This window comes from Anser anser, assembly GCF_964211835.1.
Source record: "Anser anser genome assembly, chromosome: 18".
NCBI lineage: Eukaryota > Metazoa > Chordata > Aves > Anseriformes > Anatidae > Anser > Anser anser.
This window is the reverse complement of record NC_139739.1, coordinates 14460826-14484327: the sequence shown is the minus strand read 5'-3', so window position 1 is coordinate 14484327 and position 23502 is coordinate 14460826. Positions and strand designations below refer to the sequence as shown.

The 23502-nt window shown below is 52.7% G+C and overlaps 1 protein-coding gene across 5 annotated transcripts in view; it reads right to left on the bottom strand.

Moving 5' to 3' along the window:
* OSBP2 (oxysterol binding protein 2) overlaps nucleotides 1–23502 on the bottom strand; it is a 96584-nt gene that overhangs the window by 66625 nt on the left and 6457 nt on the right. For 3 of the 5 annotated variants that reach the window (XM_083804497.1, XM_083804498.1, XM_083804499.1), the window contains exon 2: nucleotides 4302–4510. In XM_083804497.1, coding sequence (XP_083660623.1) covers nucleotides 4302–4510 — 209 coding nt within the window. Of the gene's footprint in view, nucleotides 1–4301; nucleotides 4511–5967; nucleotides 6169–23502 lie in introns of those variants that run through there. The other 2 variants (XM_083804500.1, XM_083804502.1) reach the window with 2 other exon arrangements.

Sequence of the window (23502 nt, the reverse complement as noted above, 5' to 3'; positions counted from 1 at the left end):
GGGCGATTCACAGAGCCGGGCAGGGAAGGTTGCAGATGCTTTGCAGCATCACATTCCCAAGTCAGACCGTCTCTAGCAAGCGAGCCCCTTGCTTGGAAAGAGGGGAAAAAACAGACGAAATTCATCAAGCAACAAGAGCGAGGCTATCACTAGCGCAGTCAGAGGAAAAGCTTTGGAATAGCTAATTATGGACACTTTAATGCTGCAAGGCACCACAGACAGGCTGACTGCAGCACACCAAAGCAGGAGAGCCACGCGCCAGGAGGCTGCGTGTGACCTGCGCCCCGGTGGGACCGCTGGCCTCCGCGGCAATGCTTTTGTTCTCCAGAGCTGTTCTCCCTTTACTCTGCGCTGCAGCAGAAACCCAGCCCAGAAGCAGAGTAAAAGGCACCACCGGTCACCTCCATCCTCCTCCCTTGCACCACACCCCAAGCCACTGGCCGAGGTTTCCTCTTTTTCCTTCGTGATGCCCAGCTTTGGTTCTGCCCTGACATCTCCTAAGCCCTGATCTCAGCACAAGGCACTGGGCACCTCCTGGAGAGGTGGGGCAGGTGAGCTGCCTGCGGCACAGACACGAGCACTGACCTACCCGGTTAACTCCTGCGTTTTCAGCACTATGCAGATCAAACACGCCTTTGGTCGGCCCGAACTCTGCACCAATTTGGGAAGCGAACCCAGGCACAGGAGGGGATTGCACCTTTTCCTCCTATAAACCCCAGAGCAGGGGGTCAAAAGAAGTTATCAGCTCACCTCTCCAAGGAACCAAGCAGCCTGAGTTCATTTTGGAGATGTCAGTGTTTAGGCCACCAGGGACAGATTTCTACCCTTCCCTTGCAGGCTTTTCCGAAGACCTCACATAGCCAAGAAAATAATTCTCAAATATCCACCACTCACAATTTCACAGAATTAATTCCCGTACCTCATAATACCGCCCTAAAACAAAGTGATATTTTACTACCTCAAAACCCAGGCATTGACCACAGTCATCAACTCTAACTCACGCTCTCCAAGCCACATCGGCAGAGAGAAAACCGAGCATAAGGAAGAGAGAAAAGTTCACCAACCCCCTATAAAGGCAGCTAGAAATAAGAATTTGGGATTTCAATGAAGGCGGCAAGCTGCTCGGCTGTGTCCAGGCCCCTTCTGTCCCAACGTGACATTATGCGTTTATTTTAATGGAATTAAGTGTGACATTGTAATTGAGAAGATATATGACGGCAACTCATCTCTGCTCCCGCTTTCTGCCGCTAATCCACGCGGTACTGCTCGTGACACCGGGCAGGCTTCTCATCAGCGAGGACGGACACGGATAGCGAGCTCTCACGTAACATCTGCGAGTACTTGCTCATGTCCCAGCTCGTGCCTCCTTACCAAAATAGTCCAAGCCCTGCACTGGAGAGAGGGGAAACCAGATCCCCTTCAGCTACACCCTGGAAGAAGCAGCAAGGTCTCCCATCTCACGGTTTGGGTGTAGGGTTCGCTATTTCTTAAAAATAGAAACGAAAAGCAGTTCTATGAAAAGAGCACCTCTTCTCAACACACGGCTCGAGCTCACCAACACTCACATTAAAAATGCTTCTGTGTTAAGTTTACTTCAAGAAAACTACTGGGGAAAAAGGCAGTTTTCATCCGGCAAAACATTCTCCCAGCAGCTGGGCATCTGCAGAGCCGAGCAGCATCACCTGCACCCCGTTACACCGCCAGCAGCAGAAAGCCCTTGGGGGAAGCGGCCGAGCACCGCACGCGTTCCACCTCCTTGTGCCTCGGTGCTGCCGGGGCATGGGAAAGCAGCAAGAGAGCGCTGATTGCTGCAGAAATACAAGGCTGGGAAAGGCGTTGGGGATCACTCAGGGCAAGAGGAATCGACTCGGACGACGACTCCCACATGAGCAGGCCCGAAGGACCTAAGGGCTCCTTCAGCAAACCCAGAGCCTCGTCCCTCTGCTTGCAAATACGCAGCTCGAGGCTCTGTGCCAGACCCAGCACTCACAGCACGACAAATTCTACTTTGACTCAAATAGAACTGTCCAACCTAACACACGTCCATTCTCCACCTGAATTACGAGGTCTCTAACTGGGACTAAACATCAACTGGGCGAGCATTCAGCGCAGAGTCATTCCAAGTCCTCAGCTTCAACTCTGCAGCACAAGGACCCGGCGCCCGTTTGCTGGGTTCTGGCCCCCGCCCAGCCCGGGCAGGCCCATCGGTGGCTTTGTTCCCCGCCTCGGCTGCCGGCCTGGATCGCGGCACAGCCCCACCATGCGCCGGGCCGGCACCGCGGCGAGGCAGCCGGGGCATCGGCACCTGCAGGCAGCATCGCCGCCACGCTGCTCCTACCCCGAACCAATGGCCTGAGCTGGCTGAAGTTCGAAAGTCAGCGCATCCGGAGCCTGGAGACAGGGAGGCCGACCTCCCCTGCACGTAAGGTCCTTTGTCAAACCCAGGTCAGCTTTCCCCTACCGGATCAGCAGCGTTCGCATGGCCGGCAGGCAGGAAGCACGCTGCACGATGCCGTGCTCAGCCGGGCAAAACAAGCGCGTCCAGAAATTTCCATCTTCTCCTCAGTCAGCTGCATTCCCCATCAGCATTTACGTACGCTCCAGAGCTGCAGGACTGCGGGACAGAGGGTTCACGATACTTTATGTAATTAAATCTGTAGATGCTGGTGCCACGGAACACAGCGTACTTAAATAATTACGGGAAATGAGTAAATGGCTCACGCACTAATCAACTTCTATATGACCTTGTGGGACAGCTAATTATGCAAAAAGTCAGACCACATGAGTCCAGGACTGGGGGCTCACTCCCTGCAAGCCGAGCCGGTTATGCTCCGGCGCTGTGCTGCTCTGTGTAAAACAGGACGCTAAGCACAGACCGCCCGCCCTGCGCTCAGCAGCCAGCATCCAAAACCACTGTCCCACCAATCCAGAGATGAAAACACTAATGCGCTGCCCTTCTGAAATGCGGTCAAACCAATTTTCTGTTGACTGTGTGTTTTCGTAAGGCGGCAGCATCAGGCAGTGCTGCTCAGACATCCACACAGCCCCGAGCGCCGCTCAGAAGAGCCGTGCCCAGCAGTCGCATCGAGCGCACCGCAACGCCTCGTGGTTTTGGTGAGCACAGGCAGCATTTCCCCTAGGGAAGGAGAGGGTTTTTTCTTGATGCACTGACCCAACCACAGCCTTCCTCAGTGGCAATTCTGGAAGCTAAGCCTCATGCCTCATCAGCACTACCTATGGACGCATATTCACTGCAGTCAATACCACAGAGCAGCATTTATGGATGTCCCGAAGCCCCAGACCCTGACCAGGAGAGCAATGTGCTACAAAAACTCAGAACAAAAGCAACCCCAAGCTGGGCAGCAAGTATCTTACCATACTATGAACCTATGTTTTCATTTTAAGCAGAATGTAACGAAAGCAGGTGTTCCCTACATCTTCTCTCTTGCATAAGGTTTGATTTCCAGCATTCAAGGTAAGAGCAGAGTGGTTTTGTAGGACAAAAGGGGTGGCTGACTGGCTTTTTAATACGTTCATGGTTTCTGTTTACTGTGATTTGAAGCCATCCTCATTTGTGGAAGAAAACCAAATGTGAATCCCAGAAGAGTTATGAACACAAATATTTCAGAAATATCCTTTGTTAAGCACTTACCAGATCTGTTACACAACAGAGCAGTAAAAACTACGCTCTTGGGAGGAGCACGCATGGGGTTTTGACAGCTTTACATAATGCAGTTGTCCTAAATATACACTAATAAATACCAAACCAGAGCTTAGTGTGTGCAGAGGGCAGACGGGGAATATACACAGGCAACTAGATTTATGCATCATTCATCTAGAGCACTACCCTACACTGGGGGTGAACAGGAGAGGCACTGCTCCGGCATTTTGTTGTGAATCAGAGCTCCCCGGGGCGCCACTCACCACTGTGCTTCGTGCCTCCTGCAGCATTCCCCATCCACCCTGACCACCCCAGTCTCCATGAGAAAGGCACTCACGTCCTACCTTCCAGAAGCAGCGCTGTAACTTCACTTTCACTTGCTCTCCCCAATTTACAGTCATTACCCAGGGGCTTTAAAGATTGGCTTAAGGCTGCATGACCAGATGAGAAGACGTTTGGCGCACGCAGTATTGCTTAAAACCCTTTGCGACTCTTTGGGAAACAGACAGCTATTTTTAATTGCATCTGAAACGGTATCTGCTAGGGTTTCTGCACGATTTAGCAAGCACAGAAGGGCTGGTTTACAGGGAGGTTTTAAGAAGGATCCAGCTGCACATTTGCACGCTGAGCCGCACTCTACCTGACTGGTTGTTCCTCATGCGGATAGCTTTCGCCTTGGCCAGCTCCAGCGCCGTGACCCAGCGCTGCCTCTCCACTTCCGAGTTGGCCTTCAGGTGGTACGTCCTTCCCCCGTTGGAGAGCACGATGTTACACGAGTCCTCTGTGTCGATGTGGGCCGTCGACAGGTTGATGGTTCCACGGCACGTGTGGGCCATCTCCGCCTGCGTCCTGCACAGGAACAGAGGACAAGGAAGCGTAAATCCCTCCGCACCCACCCTCCCCGGGATGGCCACCGACGCTCCCGCGGGCCCCGACCCGCACACCACCAGGGCATTTCTCATCTCGTTTGCATTGCTGCTCTTCTCTCCCCCTGCTACCCCACCTCTATTACTCTCCAGTTTCGTACATTTCCATATCCTCTCCCTTCAATCATTCTCTTTTGTCCAAGTTTGATAAGATCTTGCATGCAAAGATCTTCATTTGTAAAGCAAATGAGCATGGCATAATTCCTCCGGGGCTGTTAAAACACCTTTACTGCTGGCAAAATTGCTGCACACTTCAGCAGGTTTAATCAGCGCCAAGAGCAGGCGGCTATTCTGGAGCCGAACTTTCCAAACAATCAACCCTCGCTGTACCCCCGCTTAGCCAAGCGAGGAGAAATGGGTGTGCTGCTACTACGGCACCTAATTCTCAGGGAGCAGTTCACAAAGCAGCTGCAAGAAGATGGAACTCCAGGTTAGGACAAACCTTTCTTCGGATCATTATCCGGGGATCAGGCTTTTCGTTCAACCCACCCTGCAGCAGGCATAGCCCACGGCTGCTTACAGCAGCATCCCCAGGCTCGATGTGAAGGGGCAGAGCCCCTACATCAAGGACAGCAGTGCAGAAAGCATCCCCATCCTGCCCTGCAGTTCTGCTGGTCCAAAGCAGAGACGAGGGCAGAGACGCAGCAGGTCCCTGCAGATCGATGGCTCCCTGCTGCTTGTGAGAGCCGCCCCTCTGGCCTGGGTGAATGAGTATTTCCAGAGCTTCAGTCGGCTCCTCGGGGGCTTTTTGCTTTACCAAAGCTGAAAGCATCACATCACTCATCTTGCAGTCATTTCGCTCTTTGCCCTTGCCAGCTCCCCCTGCCCAGCTGCCCGGCGGATCCCAGGCACCGGCTGGGTGCTGCCCTCCTGCCCAGGGACGCTTTGGCTTGCGGAGCACGAAAGCTGTGCAGGAACAGCACACAAACCGAGAGCCAGCGCTTCAAACGCTACCTGGCATGTTTTCAGAAGCACCTAAAGGCACTTTTTTTTTTTTTTAAGCAAAGACTAGATGTATCAAAGGCACTTGGGTACGAAGACAAATGCCTAATGTAGTCCTGAAACTGCCTCTCCACCCACTGCTGCACTTACAGACACCTAAAATAGCTCAGCAAGAGCTCAGCCCCTGAGCCCCACAGCCCTCCCAGCACCCAGCCCAGGCACAGCGGTGCTGGCAGCACCCCACGCAGCCCACCCCCGGCACACAGCCCACCCCCACGGGGCCGCCTGCTCTCCAGCCGGGGCTGCGGATGCCGTAACCCCCATCCCTCCAGCCCCTCGCACAGCCTGGAGCAGCCGAAAGCCAGATCTGCGGGCAGGAGGAAATCAGAGGGTCTCCTTTGACCCTCATTGCATCTCCTCCATCTTTTACCACCCTACCGTTTCGTCCCATCCTGCCCAGCTCTGCCCCAGGAAGTGCTGTGCTCTGCCCCAGCACAAGTTAATCTTGCCCAGCGCGTTCACCACAGAGGTAAACCAGGTCCTATGACGTTTCTTAAAAACCCTCAGTCTCCCCAGGTCCAGGGGATCACGCTGGAGAAAGAGATGGGAGCAGAGCAACGCTGTCATGGGATGAATCAGCCTCACGTTTTCCTCAATGGCCCTGCCCTGAATCATTTCCAGAGTCCTGTCTCCAGCTCTTTTCCTGACACGAAGACCTGTTGGAATTAGACAGATGTCAGATAATAATTAGATGGATTTTTCTAATATTTCAGCAAAATACATTACTGCACAGTTGCTCACTGAATTGCAGTACCAGGAGGAATCAAGGGAATTTGTAGGAATTTCTTTCAGCCACTAATGGCTCCTTTATTTCCCCCCAAACCAGCAGCACAGTCCTTACTAAGGAATGTTCTCAAAGTTTGTCATCATTAGCTTTAACTCCTGAAGACAGGGGCCTGTTAGAAATACCCGGGGGTATTTGCTTATCAGAAGCTACTGAGCGCATCATGCAGCCTTCAACAAAGGCATCACCACTCTGGGAAGACGCTCACTCGGACAGCAAGACACGAAACCACCAGGCTTAGTGGCAGGACTGGAGAGAGCCTCAGCACACAAAGCTCAGCCCCAGCGTTTCACAGAACAGCCGGCATCAGCCAGCGTCCGCATCTCCCCTCCGCTGTTCTTCTTAACCCAGCTGTTTGTCCTGGAACCACAGCCCCCCGAGGCACAGCCCTCCCAGAAGGGTTGGTTCATCCTCACCTGGATTTAAGGTGCCCCAGCTGGGCAGACGCCTGTGCTGCTCCCTACGGGGCAATGCCAAGTCTCTCCTTCTGATCCTGATCCTCCTCCATATGCAGAATCTTACTCATCTTTACTCAACTTCATCCAGCTTCACAGCACGGTTTGGGTTGGAAGGGACCTTAAAGCTCACCTAATTCACGTTTGATCAGGGCATTTCTAGATATTCCCTTCTTCCTCCACTAATGACTTCCCTCCATCTCCCTCGCAGCTGCCCAGCCCCTCTCAACCCCCGGGCCACTCGTGACACCCACATAAATGCACTCAAGTCCAACAGCCATCACTGGCCGTAGCTTTTCTATCACTTTACATCAAGTCGCATCTTTACAGCTGGCAGAGCTGAACAAGCCATCAACTGCTGAGCATCAGGAATTTTTACTAAGGCACACGAACCGGCTCGTACCGACAGCGTGGCACGCACAAGACCATGCCCGCCAGCGCCAGGAGCATCTCCCCGTGTCCCCAAAGAGCTCAGAGCAGTTTGGCAGCTGCTTCCTCCTCCACGTCACATCACACAGGCAGGGGTACAGCGAGCTGCCCCGGAGAGACCACGAGCACCAACCTCAGTGCTGGTGGCGTGCTACGCGGAAGGCCGGACATCTGCCGGCTGTTGTAGCTGAGCAGGAGCTCAAGGGCCCCGCTACACCAGCTACACTGCTCTGAGGGCTCTTACCTGCTCAGCCCCGACACCATTCTGCAGGAAGGAGTTAACCTGGCACCACATCCGAGCTCGAGGGGCAGCCATGGAAAAGCCTCTGGGCGCCTCCTAAGGTTGCGGTTGTTCAGAGCAGCACCACCGGGAAAGTTTGAACCCAGTGACCACGGTGTGGTGACGCTTGTTTGTGGAGGAGTGAATTTGGCTCCAAATTAAACCAAGCACTGATTTTCATTCCCAGAGTCACCCACCTCACGATGCGGCACGTACTGGCATGGTCCCAGGAGGGATTGCTTTTCACTTTCGGCAAGCTGCTAAAATGATTTTCTCTTACACAGAAAACAAAGGTCTCCAAGGTGACTTTGCTAAATCGATTTAGTCACATAAAAACAGCCCTGCTCTCCCACCCAAGAAAACTGCTTCTGTATAGGACTTTGCTCTTCAAGCTACTTCTCAGTGCAAATCTGCATGGGAAATCAATTCCCATCACTCAGCACCCACACGCAAGGCAGGCACCTGACCCAGCTCTGAGCCAACAAGCCATTTCCTCTGTCCACAAGCAGGAGAGTAAGAGGTGCCCTTCAGAAGCACTCCTGTTCAGCTGGATCTGCTTATTCACCGCCAGCAGCTCAACCATTGCATAACGTGATCCAGGCAGATTTTCTGATTCTCGACTTTCTGCAATAATCTGAGAGCTGCGCATATGGGAGAACACGTGGGCAGACTGCAAAAAGCTGCCCAGGGGTTAAGTGTGGGCACGGACCGCGCAGAGGTGACTGCTGCTGGGTGTCTGGGATTTTCTGCTGCTCCCTCACAAAGTTAATTACTGGATTCACCTTCAGAGATGTGAAATTACAGCTGTGCAGGGAGGTAAGGCAGATGGCTGCCTGGCAGAGTCCACGCGCGGCGAGAGGCACTGGAACCGGACCACCACGGTACAAACCACCTCGGCGAGGTCCCCGCGCGTGCTCAGCCCCCTCGTGCCCAGCCAGGGACACGACTCCTTCCGCCCCGTGGCACCCAGCGGCACGGACAGCATTGTCCCGTTACAATTCGTACCCTGAAATGAGGCAGCACCAAAGCATTCACCTTTGTTTTCTCCACGGCACACAGAACATGGGAATCAAAATGTAAGATTAGTGTCATTACTCAGGCACCCTACCCACAAGCACAGCAATTTGCAGAATGCTGGATTTTGCAAAAACCTTAACAACCAGAAGATGTTTGAAAACATTATTTGCATCATCTTCTGGTTGTTAAAACATTATTTGCATCATTTCTCTCTTTATTTACAGAAGCCACTTAAATACCATAGAATATCCCGAGTTGGAAGGGACCCATAAGGATCATCAAGTCCAACTCCTGGCACCGCACAATACCACAAATTTAAATATATGGAGCTTGACAACTTAACTCTTTCAGCTGTTTAGGAAGGCCTTCACTATGAAACTTCCAGGGTCTGACCTTTAGCATCCTACTGCCTGACAGATGAGCTACGTGGCGCGATGTAATAGGAACAGCAAGCCGCTGTTTTTACGGACCCGCTTTCCAGTTCTGGAGGAATACTTGAGCTGCACGTTCCTGCTTTGCAGTGACTGAAAGGAATCTTATAAAGGAATTTCGTTGTTTTATGGCAAGAGCTCAGAAGACGGGTTTATCAGAGCAAAGATAAAAAGGTAAGAAAAGTAGACAGCAAGTTTTTCACCTACTAGCTCCACAGTTCGGGTTTCTGTGATATCACAGCTTCCTACACAACAGCCAAAGACTTTGCTTCAAAAGCTGGCAAGATGCTGCTCATATGGGCTTTGTAACCACGGCTGTGTGGCTCCGCTGGAAGTTAATAGGACGCAGCAAGTGGTGCACAGCACCAGGCCGTGCTCTGCCCCCAGGTACTACTTGATTAAAGCGAGCGAGGACGACGGATGCTTGGGGGCTAAGCTGCTTTGTGACAGGGCGATCAGCTACTGCCCTTTGAAATTCAACCTTTCCTGAAACCGAGCAAGGCACGCTGGTTTGGGAAAGGGTACGGGACTGCCCCTGCTACCCACGCTGCACATGCGTGCCAGTGGCATTAAAACAGCTTCCCAGGGAGTTACGGACAGGGGTAAATACCAGGGGGTGTCCTAGCTACAAGGGAATGAGCACACGCACCAGTGCACGGGGCTTCTGCACCTCTGCATCGTTACGTGACCAACTGCGAGACATCTGCGGAACTGCACTGCTAAAACCTCCCCTCCGCCAGCAAGGCTGAGCACCGTTTCTGAGCAGTCTCGCCTCTCCCAGAGCTCCACTTCTCCTTTTCTCCCGGCTCAGACGGCATCAGAGACCTTCGGCGGGGAGCCAGGGCTGCTCAACACAGCGCATGCTCGCTGTCCAAGCGGCCGGCGGTGTTTCAGCTTTCAGCCCGAGCTACAGAAGGGAAGTCGGGAACAGCAGCTCAGCCCGGCACCGAGGTCAGGGTTACATCCGCAGCCCCGGCAGTTCGAAAGCTTTTTGGGTTCAGCTGGGCTACGTGGGTACAACACATGTAGGGAGCTCGTTATGTTACGTTCAGCCTCATGAGGGTGCTGAAAATGCTCTAGCTAGCAAGTTAGGACTTCTTTAAACTAGATTATCCACAAGAAAAAGAGCGAGATGCTACACAAACATTGACCTGAGGCTTATTCCCTAAGCTGGAAGGGCCAATACTGCCTGCTCACATCCTGCCACTATTGCTCCGTATCACTGGGCACCTTCACAGAAAAATCCAAACACAAATTGAGTTATGCCTGTGGTAACAGCATCTGCAACATGCTCCCTCTCTTCTCCTGGAGATTTTTCTTCTATAACTTCAAAATCACTGCTTGCTGTGAGCCTGAGAGCCAGCACACCCGACTCTACATCCTAAATGCCGAATTCCCATTTCATCGCTCTTACAGCTTTCTGGTGAAAACGTCGGTCTGTGCAGGGCTCGCATCCATCCCAGTCCCAAGGACGGCAGGCACCCCCTGCGCCAGCCTCACAGAAGCACGAGGTGACCGTCACGTAACGAACGGCACCCTTGCCTTTCCTACCCACGCGTATCCTCCACGCTGGGGTTTCGCTCCCTGCGGTTACATCACAAGCGCAGTTCGGGCACGCACACCGGAGGCTGCATCCGCACCACGCACCGCAGCGAGCAGCAGCCCTGCCGACAGCCTGCGGCACCCATGCGGGCACCGGACTGCTCGCCAGGCTGTCGCCCCGTTTCGGGGGCAGCTTTGTTGCTGCTTACCAGCTGGGAAGTATTTTCCGATTTGGAAGCGTTTACACGGACACAAGGTCTCCCAGGGCACGCAGGGCGCAGTTCACACGGGGGCTGAATAACCATGACCAAAGAGATTTTGAGGCGACGCAGTGAGGAGACCACCGCAAATCAAGGCAGCTCATTTTTTAAATAGAGTTCACCTCTTGGCAGGTTTCTCACTATTTAACCCACGCAGACCTTGATTTTCAGCATGAAAGCCTGCAGCGGGCTGAACCATTTCTGCCATCAGGACAGAAATCTGCAGAAGAAATGCGATTACTCCAGCGCAGTGGTTGCAAGACAGCCCTGCAGCCACTGGGTCTCCTTCCTCCAGCACTTGCATGAGACTTTTTGGCAGATGGCCCGCGGTTACACAAAGATGAGAAACTTTGCTGTCTCCAGGATATTGCCAGCATCCATCAGCTTTTGAAAGCAGAAAATGAAAAATGAAAAAAAAAAACCACTTCCACAGGGAACTATGAAACTTCAGCACGTACTTGGAAACAACTTCCCAAGCAGAAATGAAAATCAGGCCACCAACCGTATTTATCTTAACAGCTAAGGACAAAATCAGAGCTCACCAAGCTGAGCCTTGGCCCAGCCTTGGGCTGGCATTTTGTCCATCCACCTTTCCTTCCTGACAGGCAAGCGGAGCAGCCTACGAAAGGGATCAACTTCTTACACACTCTGACTTTGCCCCCAAGAAAACCAGCTGGGCAGATGACCCTGGTGTGCTTCCCCTGAAAAGAAGTGAGAACATCTGGGTGTGAAAGCCCCCATGGAGAAGCCCATATCAAATAAAAATAAAAACAATATTAAAGGCTCAAGGGCTGGTGACACTAATCCTTGAATCTGGGAACAACATGAGCAAAGCTTCCCCTGCGAGCGAGGAGCTTTCTGTGCCATCACCAGGGTGGGGACCGTGCAGCCGAGCAGAGCACAGGCCAAGCTGGTGATGGCTGCTCATGATGCGAGAGGAGAAGGATTGAGCAGGAGCGCTTTCCAAAAGGCATTTAGTGTTTGAGCCATTTATTCATAAATCTGTCCCCCTTCTCAAAGTCCAGCCTGCGGACGGAGGGTTGGGAACTAACCCACAGGAAGAGCCAAGACTTGAGCTAAAATTTGCTTTGGAAGACGCCTTTCTTGTTTAATTGCCTGGATAAAAAGCCACACGCACAAGATCCTGCTTCCAATATTAACCCAAAAATATTTTTGGGTGAAGAATTTTCTGAGGTGTTTTCTACGGGGGATATATTTTACATAAACATTTTTTTCTGGTTGAAAATAAGGTAGTGGGATGCACTGCCACCAAAATATTTACCCATGGCCTGAAGAAATCGGTACGTTAACTACAGGGAGAGGGGAACGCTGCACAGAAGGACCTGCAAGAAGCATTCCCTGCGCTGAGCCCGCCGATTGCCACCGTCCCTCCCGAGTGTTTCAGGACAGCGCCAGCATTTAGCAGAGGCCATGCAGACCTCGCACGCTAGCATTCGGACAACAAAGAGATTATTTCATTTCCATTCACCTTGCACACAACCTGCAGACCATTCTCCGTGGCCAAAGCAGAGATGTTAGAAAACGAGGGGGGTCAATCTCGTTACACAAGGGGCAGTCTCCCCTCTGCCTTTCCTTTCCCCTTTACATCACAGCCCGGAGACACGCCGATGTTCAGACAAACCACATGAGCAGCCAATGCCCCTGTAAGAGAGAGAAACTGGAAAGGCCTCATCAGCCACGCCACTGACTCAGATTAAAACCCACTTATTTTTCCTACAGCGCCTTTCACAGATGAAGTTGAGAGCAGTTTGATTTTAACGTTGCCCTGCTAATTTATTCAACTCGCCGCCCCATCGTGCTGGAAGATTAACACGGCTTTACCTAAGTCGAGGGCTCTGCAGCCCCAGAGAAACCCTCACACCAGCCGCAGAGCTGGGAAATGCCCTTCGGAGTGAGCTGCAGAGGCGGCTGCCAGCAAAGCCGAGAGCGAGCAGCAGGACGGGAAGGAGCAGCAGCGGCACCGCAGCAGCCAGGGAGGGGGAAGCCGCGTGGATTCGCGCCCTGCCCGCTGTACGAGCGGCGTGCAGAAACGCTGCCAGCCGACCGGAGGTGACGCTGAGGAATCGCCACGGTCCACAGGGGTATAATGAGGCCGATCCCATTCTTCATCGCGGATAGAAATTTCTCTCGGGGGGGCAGCAGAGAAGGAAACCGGGCGCTCCCACTGCGCTGTGCCAGGCGGGGACCGAGGCTGGACGCTGCAGGCAGTGGCCGCGTGGGGCAGGTCGAGCTCTCCGGTCCTCCAGCACTGACCTGACCCGAGGGTCCACCAGCAGAGCCTGCAGACCCCCCCCGCGAAGCAGGCAGCAGGCAGCACGCCCTCTGCAACTGTCAGACAGAAGGAGGAAACCCGCTGACTCTGCTGGACAGCCAGAGCCGCCCCCGGGGCCATCAGCAGCAGCATTTTCAGCGCAGATGAAGCAGACACAACCACCGCCGACACACACAGCTTCTAACGCCCCCCATCGCACCCCGAGCGTGGGGCATTTTACCCATCCACTTGCATTTTGCACAACCTTTTCTTCCAGGGAGCGGGTGGCTGTAAAGCTAGTAAAACGTCTGCCTTCCCTTTGATGTTCGAGGAATCCCAAAAAGCAGTTTAAAACTGCCTTCGTTCTGAGGCCTAAAGTTTCCACGCGTCGAGTCTGAGGATACAAGCACAGACACCAAACCTCTTGGGATTTTTACCCTCCTCGGTACAAGGAAGAAGGATTTTTTTTAATTCCAGGGCACAAATGGCCAGGAGAAAGCAGGCGCGTGCCGCAGGAGGTGCTTTCCCCAGCTCGCAGAGCGAGCAACGCGCACGTTCAACACATTACGAGCTTGTTCAGCACATCTCGTACAAACCGCAAGCTCCACATGACAAACAGCTGAGATTTTTTTCCTTCCTTCCTTTTCCTTTTCACTAAACCTACCAAGTCGCAAACAAAACCCAAACAAGCATATGGCAAGTGTCGTACTGAGATTTCTGCACAAAGATTCAATTTGCTTCTATTTACAGGCCGATTAATCTGCAACTGGCTGCAGTCAGGATGGGTACAGATTAGTGACAATCAGATTTAAGGAGAAAAAGAAAAAAAACAGGCTGTTCTCCCAGCGCTGTCGTGTCAAAGCTTTCGGTCACAGCCACCAGCAAGCCAGGAGAGCCGCGCTGAAGGGGTCGGATCCGCACGGCACGACTCCAAACCTCTGCTTTGAGCGGGGGCTGCAGGAGAAGTGATCTGGCTGGCACCTGCTTCCTCCAAATCCTTTGCAAGGAAACACCTGGAGGAATTTCTCTCTGCTTTGCATCGTTTGCAAGCAGAAGCCGTGTCTCCTTGTGGCATCTTCCTCACGAAAACAAAACACACGAGAGAGCTCACGGAGGCGATCTGTCACCACGACGGTCTCAGCACAGCTCCGGCGCAGGACGAGGCCCCGCGCTCAGCGCCGAGGCCGCGCGTCGCAGAGGCTGAGGGCAGAACCGCCCGGGCACATCTCGCGTGGGTCGGCACTGCCCATGTTCACAGCGAGCCTGGGAAGAGTCGTGGCTGGTGACACAGATTTAATAGATGGTGAGGACAAGAGAGCTGACGACACCGCCAAGCTGAAATGCCTCTGAAGATACCCAGGTTTCCGCCGCTCCCCTCTTTCTCCAAGGGACACGCAGCACAAACATAGCTGAGCAGGGTACCCGGAGCACAGCGCCTCCTCTTCGCTGAGAAGGCAAAGTGCAAAGACGAGTACAGAAACGCACGCCTTAATAAGCGCTTTTACCACTACCATCAGAAGTACCTCAGAACGCCAGGCTGTGCCCCTGCTCCCTTCCAGCACAAAACCCTTCCCCCAGGAGATGCTCTGCTCCCCCCAGGGAAGCTCCCACAAGCAAGGCTTCCACCCCGAATTAAAGGATGCCCTAGAAGTGATCTGTTCGGGTGCACATTGTTCAGAACTAGCTTTTATAACACATTTATCCCTCTCTGGTGGGCACAGCACACATCTTCTGCCGGGAAACCTCAGCAGTGGCCAGTGAGATAAAAAGAATTCGCAAGCCATCAGTCAGAGAACAGCAAGCGCAAAACTGGTCTGAGAAAGGAGACTTTGCACTGGGTTTTTTGATGAAAAATGAAAAAATAAGACTTAAAAAAAAAACCAAACCAGCAAATCCACAAGCAGCCAACAAATGCACTTGGGTTAGCAGTGAGCATCCCCACTCCTCCCACCAGCCGAGCAGGGAGGCCAGTGGCTCTGGGGCAGGCTGCTCGCCAGGGCACAGGCACTTAAATCTACTTCCCCCCCCCCAACAAATGCCGTAAAACTTTAAGTCTTTTAAGAGCAAGCGCTGGAAAAGATTTGTCCACAGCCCGTGTGATCGCTGCGTGTTTACAGAAACCCGAGCACTCGCGTTTATCACCGCGCAGGCAGAGCCTCGAAGCAGGGAGCGCCGCGTGCCGCCGCCACGCGTGGTGCTCAGCGCTGGACAGGGGGCTGAGCAACGCGGCGGGCAGCGCAGGGTTCGTCCCACGAGCTGCCCAGGGTGGGGATCACGCTGCTGGGGAAGGCTCAGCACGGCGTCCGCTCCTGCACCGCCCTGGTGAGCGCTGCCTAAAGCTCGCCTTACCCCCAAGCAGAGCTGCTGTAGCGACCGCTGCCACCCGAGCCGGGGCAGCTCACAAATAGCACGGCCTGTAAAAAATAAATAAATAAATAAATAAATAAATGGCCTGTATGGTTTTCAGAGAACGTGCACAGCAAGGTTTTAGATCTTAGGATTTTAAATCCTCCTCCACCTGAGCAAGGGCTCCGAGATCACCTTTGGTTATGGTGCAGGCATATGGCATTGCTGATTTCCTCCCCTGCAGGCTCTCCCCAGGCTACAGGTAGCCCAGCTGTATTGCTAAAGACTGGTTTAGGAACGTGTTCTGGTAACCACAACGGCTGCGCGTGCCAGGCACAGCCCACACTGCGGCTCGGCAGGGACTAGAGCAGCTCCACAAAAATCACAGCTTTCAGAGAGCGCTGCTAGAAAGCACAACGGCCTCTTCCAAAAATGCCAAAGTACCACAGTTTACTGTTTTCATTACTTCCTAAGTAAAAATGCTGAAGATCTAGAGCAGAAGCAAGGCTCAGGGGTAGCACTGCTACTGAGTTTATTCTCTCAGTTAAAATTTATGGAAGGTCTGGTCCGGATCCCATCATCTGGGCAGGAGTTAGTTTACACTGAGAACTGGAAGAGACACAAATTACATGTCTGGTGGCTCGTTTCTAAGCAAGAAAGAACAAATTACCATACACAAGGTTAATTTGACAAATTGCACAGAAACTCTGACATAAACGGAACACAGCAGACACAAGCCCGAGGCAGCAGTTGTGTCTGTTATAGCCTCTGCCTTCAAGTTTCCACTGGCCTTTCAGCCCCTGGAAATTGTGTTAAACGATCAGAATAAAGACCAGCCACAGTCATCTCCTGTTTGCATTTTCTAGGCGCTATGTCCAAGAACTTAAGAGTGCACAGCGCAGGCAATATTAAGACAAATTTTATTCTATCCTTATCCCACTGATGCGCATTCACAACAGTCAGGCTGTAAAGATGCCCTGTGTCAGGGCGTGCCCTCACCAGTCCTTCTCAGATCAAAGGTGGAGAGAAGCGCTCATTCCAGGAATGCCTCCTCTGCTGCAGGCAGCTGCCTGCAAGCTCCAGTCAACGCTGATGCTCTCGGTACTGAACAAATTTTCTTCGGAAGTGCTGTGCATGAATTATGGCCCGTGACCTCGAACACTGAAGACCACTTTGAAGTCATCCTTTCTCTTTTTGCCAGCTTTCAAACGGTGCCAAAGTTCCAGCACAGTTTCTTTCTGCATGAGCTATTTCTTACAGATACTTCAGGAGAGTGGAACCGGGTGCACAACCCACACGGTTTTGATTAAAGGCCAAGCCTTTTAAAGGCCAAAGGTTGCATTTAAAGCTGAACCACCCCACCTGACCCGACCGCCGCCGCTCAGCACTTGGCCACAAGCTGGCCCGCTGCAGGTTTCTTTGCCGCGCAGCGCAAGACCACGGCTCGTTTCCAGGTGCGCACCCAGCACAGATTTCAAGCGTGTGCCTGCATCTCCCTGCTGACCGGGACGCGCAGCTGCTTCTCCCAGCAAATCCTCGGGGTCGCCAACAGCCAGAGCTTCCTGCGCCCACCCAGGAAACGTATTCCTGGACCAAGCTGCGTTCAGATCTGTAAGCAGCGTACCCTGCTTTCAGCAGCAGTTACCCGTTACTTGCAGAGAACAGAGCAGCATGCACAGCTGCCTGCCTTCCACTGCCTCTGAGCAGCTGGCGTAAAACCGCTACCCGAGCCTGAGCAGAAGAAGGGTGCACAAACTGGGGAGCTGAGACATACACAGGTTACTTCCATGATCTCCATCACGACCTCTATAAAATGATCGGATTTACAGGCCCACCTCATTATCCTCTGGGGACACGCTCCTGAGAAGTGCAGAGGACAGCAATTTAACGAACAGCATTTTTTTTCCATAAGGACTGATGAAACAGAAACAGAAAATGCAAGCAAGAACGTAAACCATGCCTGCAATTTAAGTACCCGAGGCAGTGTAACACAACGCAAGATCCTTCCCGTTCCTTATGACACTACCCAAAAAATAAAACATCTTGACAGCTGGCTTTTCAGCCGCTAGAGATGCCAAGGGCTTTTTTTAAAATAGCAATCAGGAGTTAACTGCTTACTGGCCCGGGATTCGTACTGGCAGGTCTCTTGGATCTTGCGGATGCCCAAGTGACCTTGTCCAGCCCCTCCTGGACAGACCTGCCCGGCCTCAGCGGCTTCACTTGCGACACCAAATGCCCAAAACACATCTTTCAGCATCTGTGTCTTGAGACTTCTTCCTGAAGTCACATCTCCGTTGCCATCAGCTTCCTTAGATGGCCTCTGCTCATCAGGGTCAAGCAAGTCAACCAAGGAAGAAGCACGGGGGAAAAGTGACACAACGCTTAGAGCAAGGCATTAACTGATCAGCGACACGGCTCCCAGATAGCAAGCAGGCACCAGCGAGACCCACATTCCCTCTCAGCCTCCACACAGGAATATATAACTACACGGAGCGCATACAAGTCACATGTGCTTTCAGAAAGTTATCTTGGGAATCTGAGTCATGTCAATACTCTGCACTGGGATCAGTCTTCGCGGGCTGTATATTTTCTGCAAAAATCCTGTGGATGTTGACTGCGGGTTACCAGAAACAGAAAAGTTAAATGTATGGCCAAAAGGGAAGGGAAGGTCAGTAACCTTCCCAAGGAAGGGCTCTTGCATAGACAAGGGGGAGTTGCAGCTTTAAGCGAATTTCCCAGCTGCTCAAACCAGACTTTCAGTGGTACTTTAGCGCACTGTGTTGCAAGAAACCCCCTGGAGCAACAAGAGCTTAGGGTTTTTGATGCAGAACTACTAGAGGTGCTTTGGCACAGCTGGAGACCTGCCCTCCACCAAACCAGCACCAGAACTTCATCCCAAGACACTGCCTTCTGTTTCAGCAGCCACTTTGGGAAGCCAAGGAGCCTGTGGAGAAGCCTGCCGCACGCATACCACAGGAGGCGAACAGGCAGCTCACGAGCAAGCCACATTTTGCACGACAAGGCGCTTCGCCCTGCTAATCCGCCCCCCTGAGCCTACCCAGCGGCTTGGACACTCAGGCAGTGGGTCCCAAAGGCTCTCTGCAGCCCCTGCCCTCGTGCCCCAAGCACTGCAGAGTGTGTCCGGCAGTTCCCACCTAAGGGACGGGAGCAGAACCATTATTTTTAGACCTCAGCAGCATTCATTTCTGCAGGCGATGCATCAAATGCTTATCTTCCCTAAAGCCTGCCTTCCTTGCTGCTCTAACAGCCTCAAAATTGGACCACTTGAGACAGAGCAAAGAAAGAGATTTGTGTTTGCTAATTAGGACCATTTAAAGTGGCCAAAGCAAGCAAAGTGCTATCGTGCACAAGGACGACATCCAGATTACTTGGCCAGTGCAGAAAAACGAGCAGTGAAAGTGGGAAAAGTTGCAGCCCACTTGCCATGTGCTGGTAGCAGGGTACTGATACAGGCTCCTCCAGTAGGTCACGAGCAGTTACACCTTTGAAGACAGACGCTGACAAGCACAGCTCAGCACTGGAAGGAAATCACTCTCCTGAAGCTTCTTCGCACCTTGACACCTTGAAGTTTTCTCCAGTCAACAGAAAAGAGACGAACGCCGTGGCACAGCTTTAGAGCACAACACATTGAAGAAAAAAAATGCTTATAGAGAAGTGTCACAGTGGGTCCCATACAAGAGCAGCCAAACTTCATGAGAAAGCCTCTCCACAGACACACGTCCCTCCACCTAAGCGGACCCACGGAGGCGCAGTTCGGACAGTGACTTCTGCCTCATGCCAGGGCCCTCCCAGAGCCACTGCAGCTCACGAACAGTTCAGGAACAAGAGCAAGAAAACAGTCTCCAATTCCAATAAAAGGGTTTACCCAGCACCAAAAGTCTTTCAGGCTAGGAAAAACACCCCACAAAAACTCAGATTCCCACCAAAGGTTAAGGGGTATTTCCCTGTTGCACACCTTCAGGTCACTTCCCATCCAAGGAGGCAGTCCTCCAGGCACTGGAGGAGAACAGACGCAAAAACGTGTGGAATAAAGGTGACCAAGGAGGCAGCACCGCACTGCTGCAGTCAGAGCTGGGAAGACAAATCCTCAAGGGGAAAGGAAACGCCTAACGCGAAACAGAAGGCAGGCTACTGTAGGAAACCTTCTCACAGACCCAAACCAGCACGTTGAGAATTACACACCGGTGAAAAAGCAGCAAAACGCTCTTCTTCCCGAGTAAGGGAGCCAGGTAACCAAGCCTGAAGATCATGGGAAGAGAAAGCTAAGCTGTTAGGACTGCAATGCTTGCACACAGGAGCAGATTCTTTTTATAGAGATCTGGCACAGCAGAACTGTTCCTCTTGAGGTTTTATTAAAGAGATAAAAGGTGCACTTAGCACTAAGCAGTACGATGTGCCTTCACTTATTTCAGTCACATGAGCACACTGAAGCTGGATGGTGATTTTAAGCATTTCTGCCAGGTTTACATTCCTCAGGCTATAAACTCTCCCTTAATACATCACACATTACCGCAGTCCTGTTGTCTTTCCTCGTACAAAGCCAACAGACCTCCCTGGGTTTTCTCCCATTAGCAACTGAAGCACAAACAATTAGGGCGAAAGACAGCTCTGCGGCCTCTACAGCAAACCCCATCGTCCCGCTGCACCTCACCCGCCAGTCCCACGACAACTGGCTGGCGTCGGGCGTTTCCTACCCTTCTCCTTCCATCAAAGATGCACTCAGCAGAGAGAAAAAAAGGCAGCACTGCCTCTCCACAAAGCTGAGCGACAGGCACCAAGCCTGCAAGCTGCCCGAGCCAGCAGTGTCCAAAGGGAGGACCCCACCAGCAGCCTGCATGCTTCTAGCGAAACCCCCTGGCAGCACGTAGGTCCGACCAGCAAAACCTTATCCCATCGCTTTGCCTGGGCAGGGAGCGTGTTTAAAGGCATTGCTGCTGGCAGTACGTGGGTTTACCGTAACACCTACCCCGGGGAGTAATAGCACTTAGGTGTGCGTGAAATCAACAGCACGGATAAACCGGCAATTCCATAAATAAACCGCAATTGCAAGTTAAAAATACGCTAATGGCAACAGCGGGGTTTACTTGCACAACACATGGGACACAGGCCTTGCAAGAACTGACGTAGCTCCTTTCCAACGCAGATGGAAAGGAACGAAAACATTTAAAGGACAGCATGTTGAGTGCAAGACCAAAATGTAACTCACTCTGCACCGGTGGGGCTGCCCTCCTTCACAACCCCTACTACACCTTGAACCCAGCTTACTGTTAGCGCTTAGATTAGTTCCTTTGCTGAAACTTCCTTCCTAAAACTGCAGAAACGGGAACCCTGCATCACGGACATACCTCGGACTAAAGGCCACGCTGTGCCCTGCCCCGCCACGCACGAGAGCCCAGGGCAGAGCGCTCCAGAGGTGGTGCTGCCTTCCTGCAGGGTTTGTAGGGATTTCTCCCCAAAGCTCTCAGTGCCCCATCGCCAAACTACACCAAACGCTGAATTTAGCTCGTACAAGATAGTTCTGAAGACCTTCCTCCTGTTCCCATGAGCAAACGGGACCCACGCATCCTTAAACCTGTTTACAATCATTGCACGCTTGGGAATTAAAAGTCCGGGTGAAGTAATCTTGTTCCCATGTCACATGCTTTGAGTAACTGAGCAATATCACAGCAGTGCTTAGCAGGGGATGACAGCTAACACATTAACCTGCAACGTCCCCAACCCGGAGAAGCCCGAGGTGTTCCGTTACGGTGCTGTAAAGGCAGGTGAGGCTGTAGACGTGAAGCAGAATTCACTTCAGTCCAGCAGTTTCGGACCCCACCTGCACCAAGACGCGGCGCTGTGCCGTCTGCAGGTCCTCCGGCTTGGTGCCCACAGGCTGTAAGGGGGAAAAGCACAAAGGGAGTTCCAGAGCGCTGCTCACACACCACCTCCTAGACCTCCACAACTAGAGCTCCAAATTTAAAGCTCCCAAGGATTTAAAGCTCCATAGGTTGCCCACTTTGAAGCCACTCTGCTTTCCTTGGGGAGGGAAAAGCCATGGGTCAGAGAGGAAAAGGAAAACGCCTCACCCCGTGCACGCCGCAGCCCCACGCGGACACCTCGCTACGGAACAGCGCAGGGACCTCGGGCATCCTCCTCGGGGAGCAGCACGGCGGGCACGTCCCAGCAGCTACCCAACGGCAAAAGGTCAGAAAGCTCCCGGCGCTCAGCTCCGCCAGCAAGCCCGCTCCCAGGGACCAGAAACTCGGCCAGACCTTTAACTGCCCCGGCGTGCCAGCAGGACACCGCCAGTTCGCGCTTTAGCTAATGAAACCGTAACACACCAGAGAAGCAATTTGATCCCATCCTCAATTTCAGAAGTGTGTTTGTACCAGCTTGTCAATCCTCACGTGTCGGACAGGAGCCCTTCCCTAAACTTAGGGGCTAACTTGTAACTTTAGAGGATAAAACTGCACTGATTTTTTAAAGAAAAAAAGTAACACGGCTGCAAACAGCACGGGAACTGAGCTGCTTGGCTCGAGCTGGAAGGGTTTGATGAGCAATGCTGGCTTTTACAAAACCAAACTCTCTTGACAGCAGGCACAGAGCACACGGGGAGATTATGTTGTGTGAACCACACTTCAAGCCCACTGTCCTCACCGATTCCTCACCAAAGGAATTTCAGATTTATGGTGGATCCTGCTTATTTCCAAAGACGATGCGCAGAGGAGAGCCCCAGACGATACAGGACTCCGATAGCTGGCAAGCTGAAGGCACGCATGCTGTGTGTAAAGCACCAGAAGCCACGCACTCAGACACGTACATCAGCCGAGGTCAGGAGGCCCCTCTGGAGCCTCAGCTGCAACCTGCCCTAAGCAGGAGTGACCAGCTCAGCTCGCGCAGGACCCTGCGTAGCCAGAGTTTGAGCACCACCAAGAAGTTCCTCCAGCCCGTCTCAGTATTTGGCCTCACTCCCAGTGAAAGCACGTTTCCTTGTGTCTGCCTGGGGTTCCCCATCTCCCTAGTGCACACCAACCTGCTGACAAAGATACCGCAAAGCAAATGCTGGGAATAAAGTTGTGTAATCTCACGTCTACAAAAAATAAGTTAGTGTGCAGTGCTTGGCCACGTAACACACACCGAGCTGCACAATATTCCTAACAGCTCCTCGACAGGGTACAGCCGCAGTGAACAGCAACCAGCTCCAACAGGAGTCCTACACCTTGTCTTGAGACGCTGGCAGTACAACACGATTCAACAAGAGGCGCTGAGAGCGTGCTGTGCATGCTGAACCGGAGTTACACAAGATTAAGATGATTCTGTCACCTTTTGTACCAGCTCCATCAAAGATGCAGCAACCTACAAGCAGTTTAAAAATAAAACGCCACCTCAGATTAAACAGCTTTTGGTACAAGTACTGCCTTACCTCCCGCTTTCCAAAAACTACATCCCAGGAAAGGCTCAAAGTTAGAGAGGCTGCAGCAATCTCACCAACACAGAGACGCGAGCAACAAGGAAAGGAAAAGCTGCTTGGATAAGATAAAGCCACGCATTAGTTTCACCCGACCACACACTATAAACCTGTAGCACTTCTTGCTCCACCAGCTCTGCTGGGGAACATCCGAGCGGTGACACGGGAACAATAAATGGCAACTGAACGGTATCCAGCATCAGCTGGAGGTCAGGATGCCTCCAACAAGGACTTGAGACCAGAGCCGGAAACTTCACTGACTCCCAGCGAGCTGCAGGGCAGGGGCACCCCTCACCCGCCGCACACCTCCGTACCGTCACAAGTGGTGCAGATCCGTGGTACCGACGAGTTAGCAGCCCCGGCTGTGCGACAAACGCGCCGTCGGTGGCCCAGCACGTCGCGGGGAGGTCCGGGCAGCAGAGCAGGCAGCCCCAACACATGCCCGGGGCAGGCGGCAGCGCCCATCGCGGCTGCGGGCCCGTTATCGCAGCAGGCGGCCGCGCCAAGGAAACAAGCGGGTTGCCCCTTGTTAACAGCGATGTAGGGACACTGCTGAGGTATCCACACCCATCCCCAACCTACATTGCAGTAATAGGCAAGCAGTAGGGTGACGGACAGCATTTTCT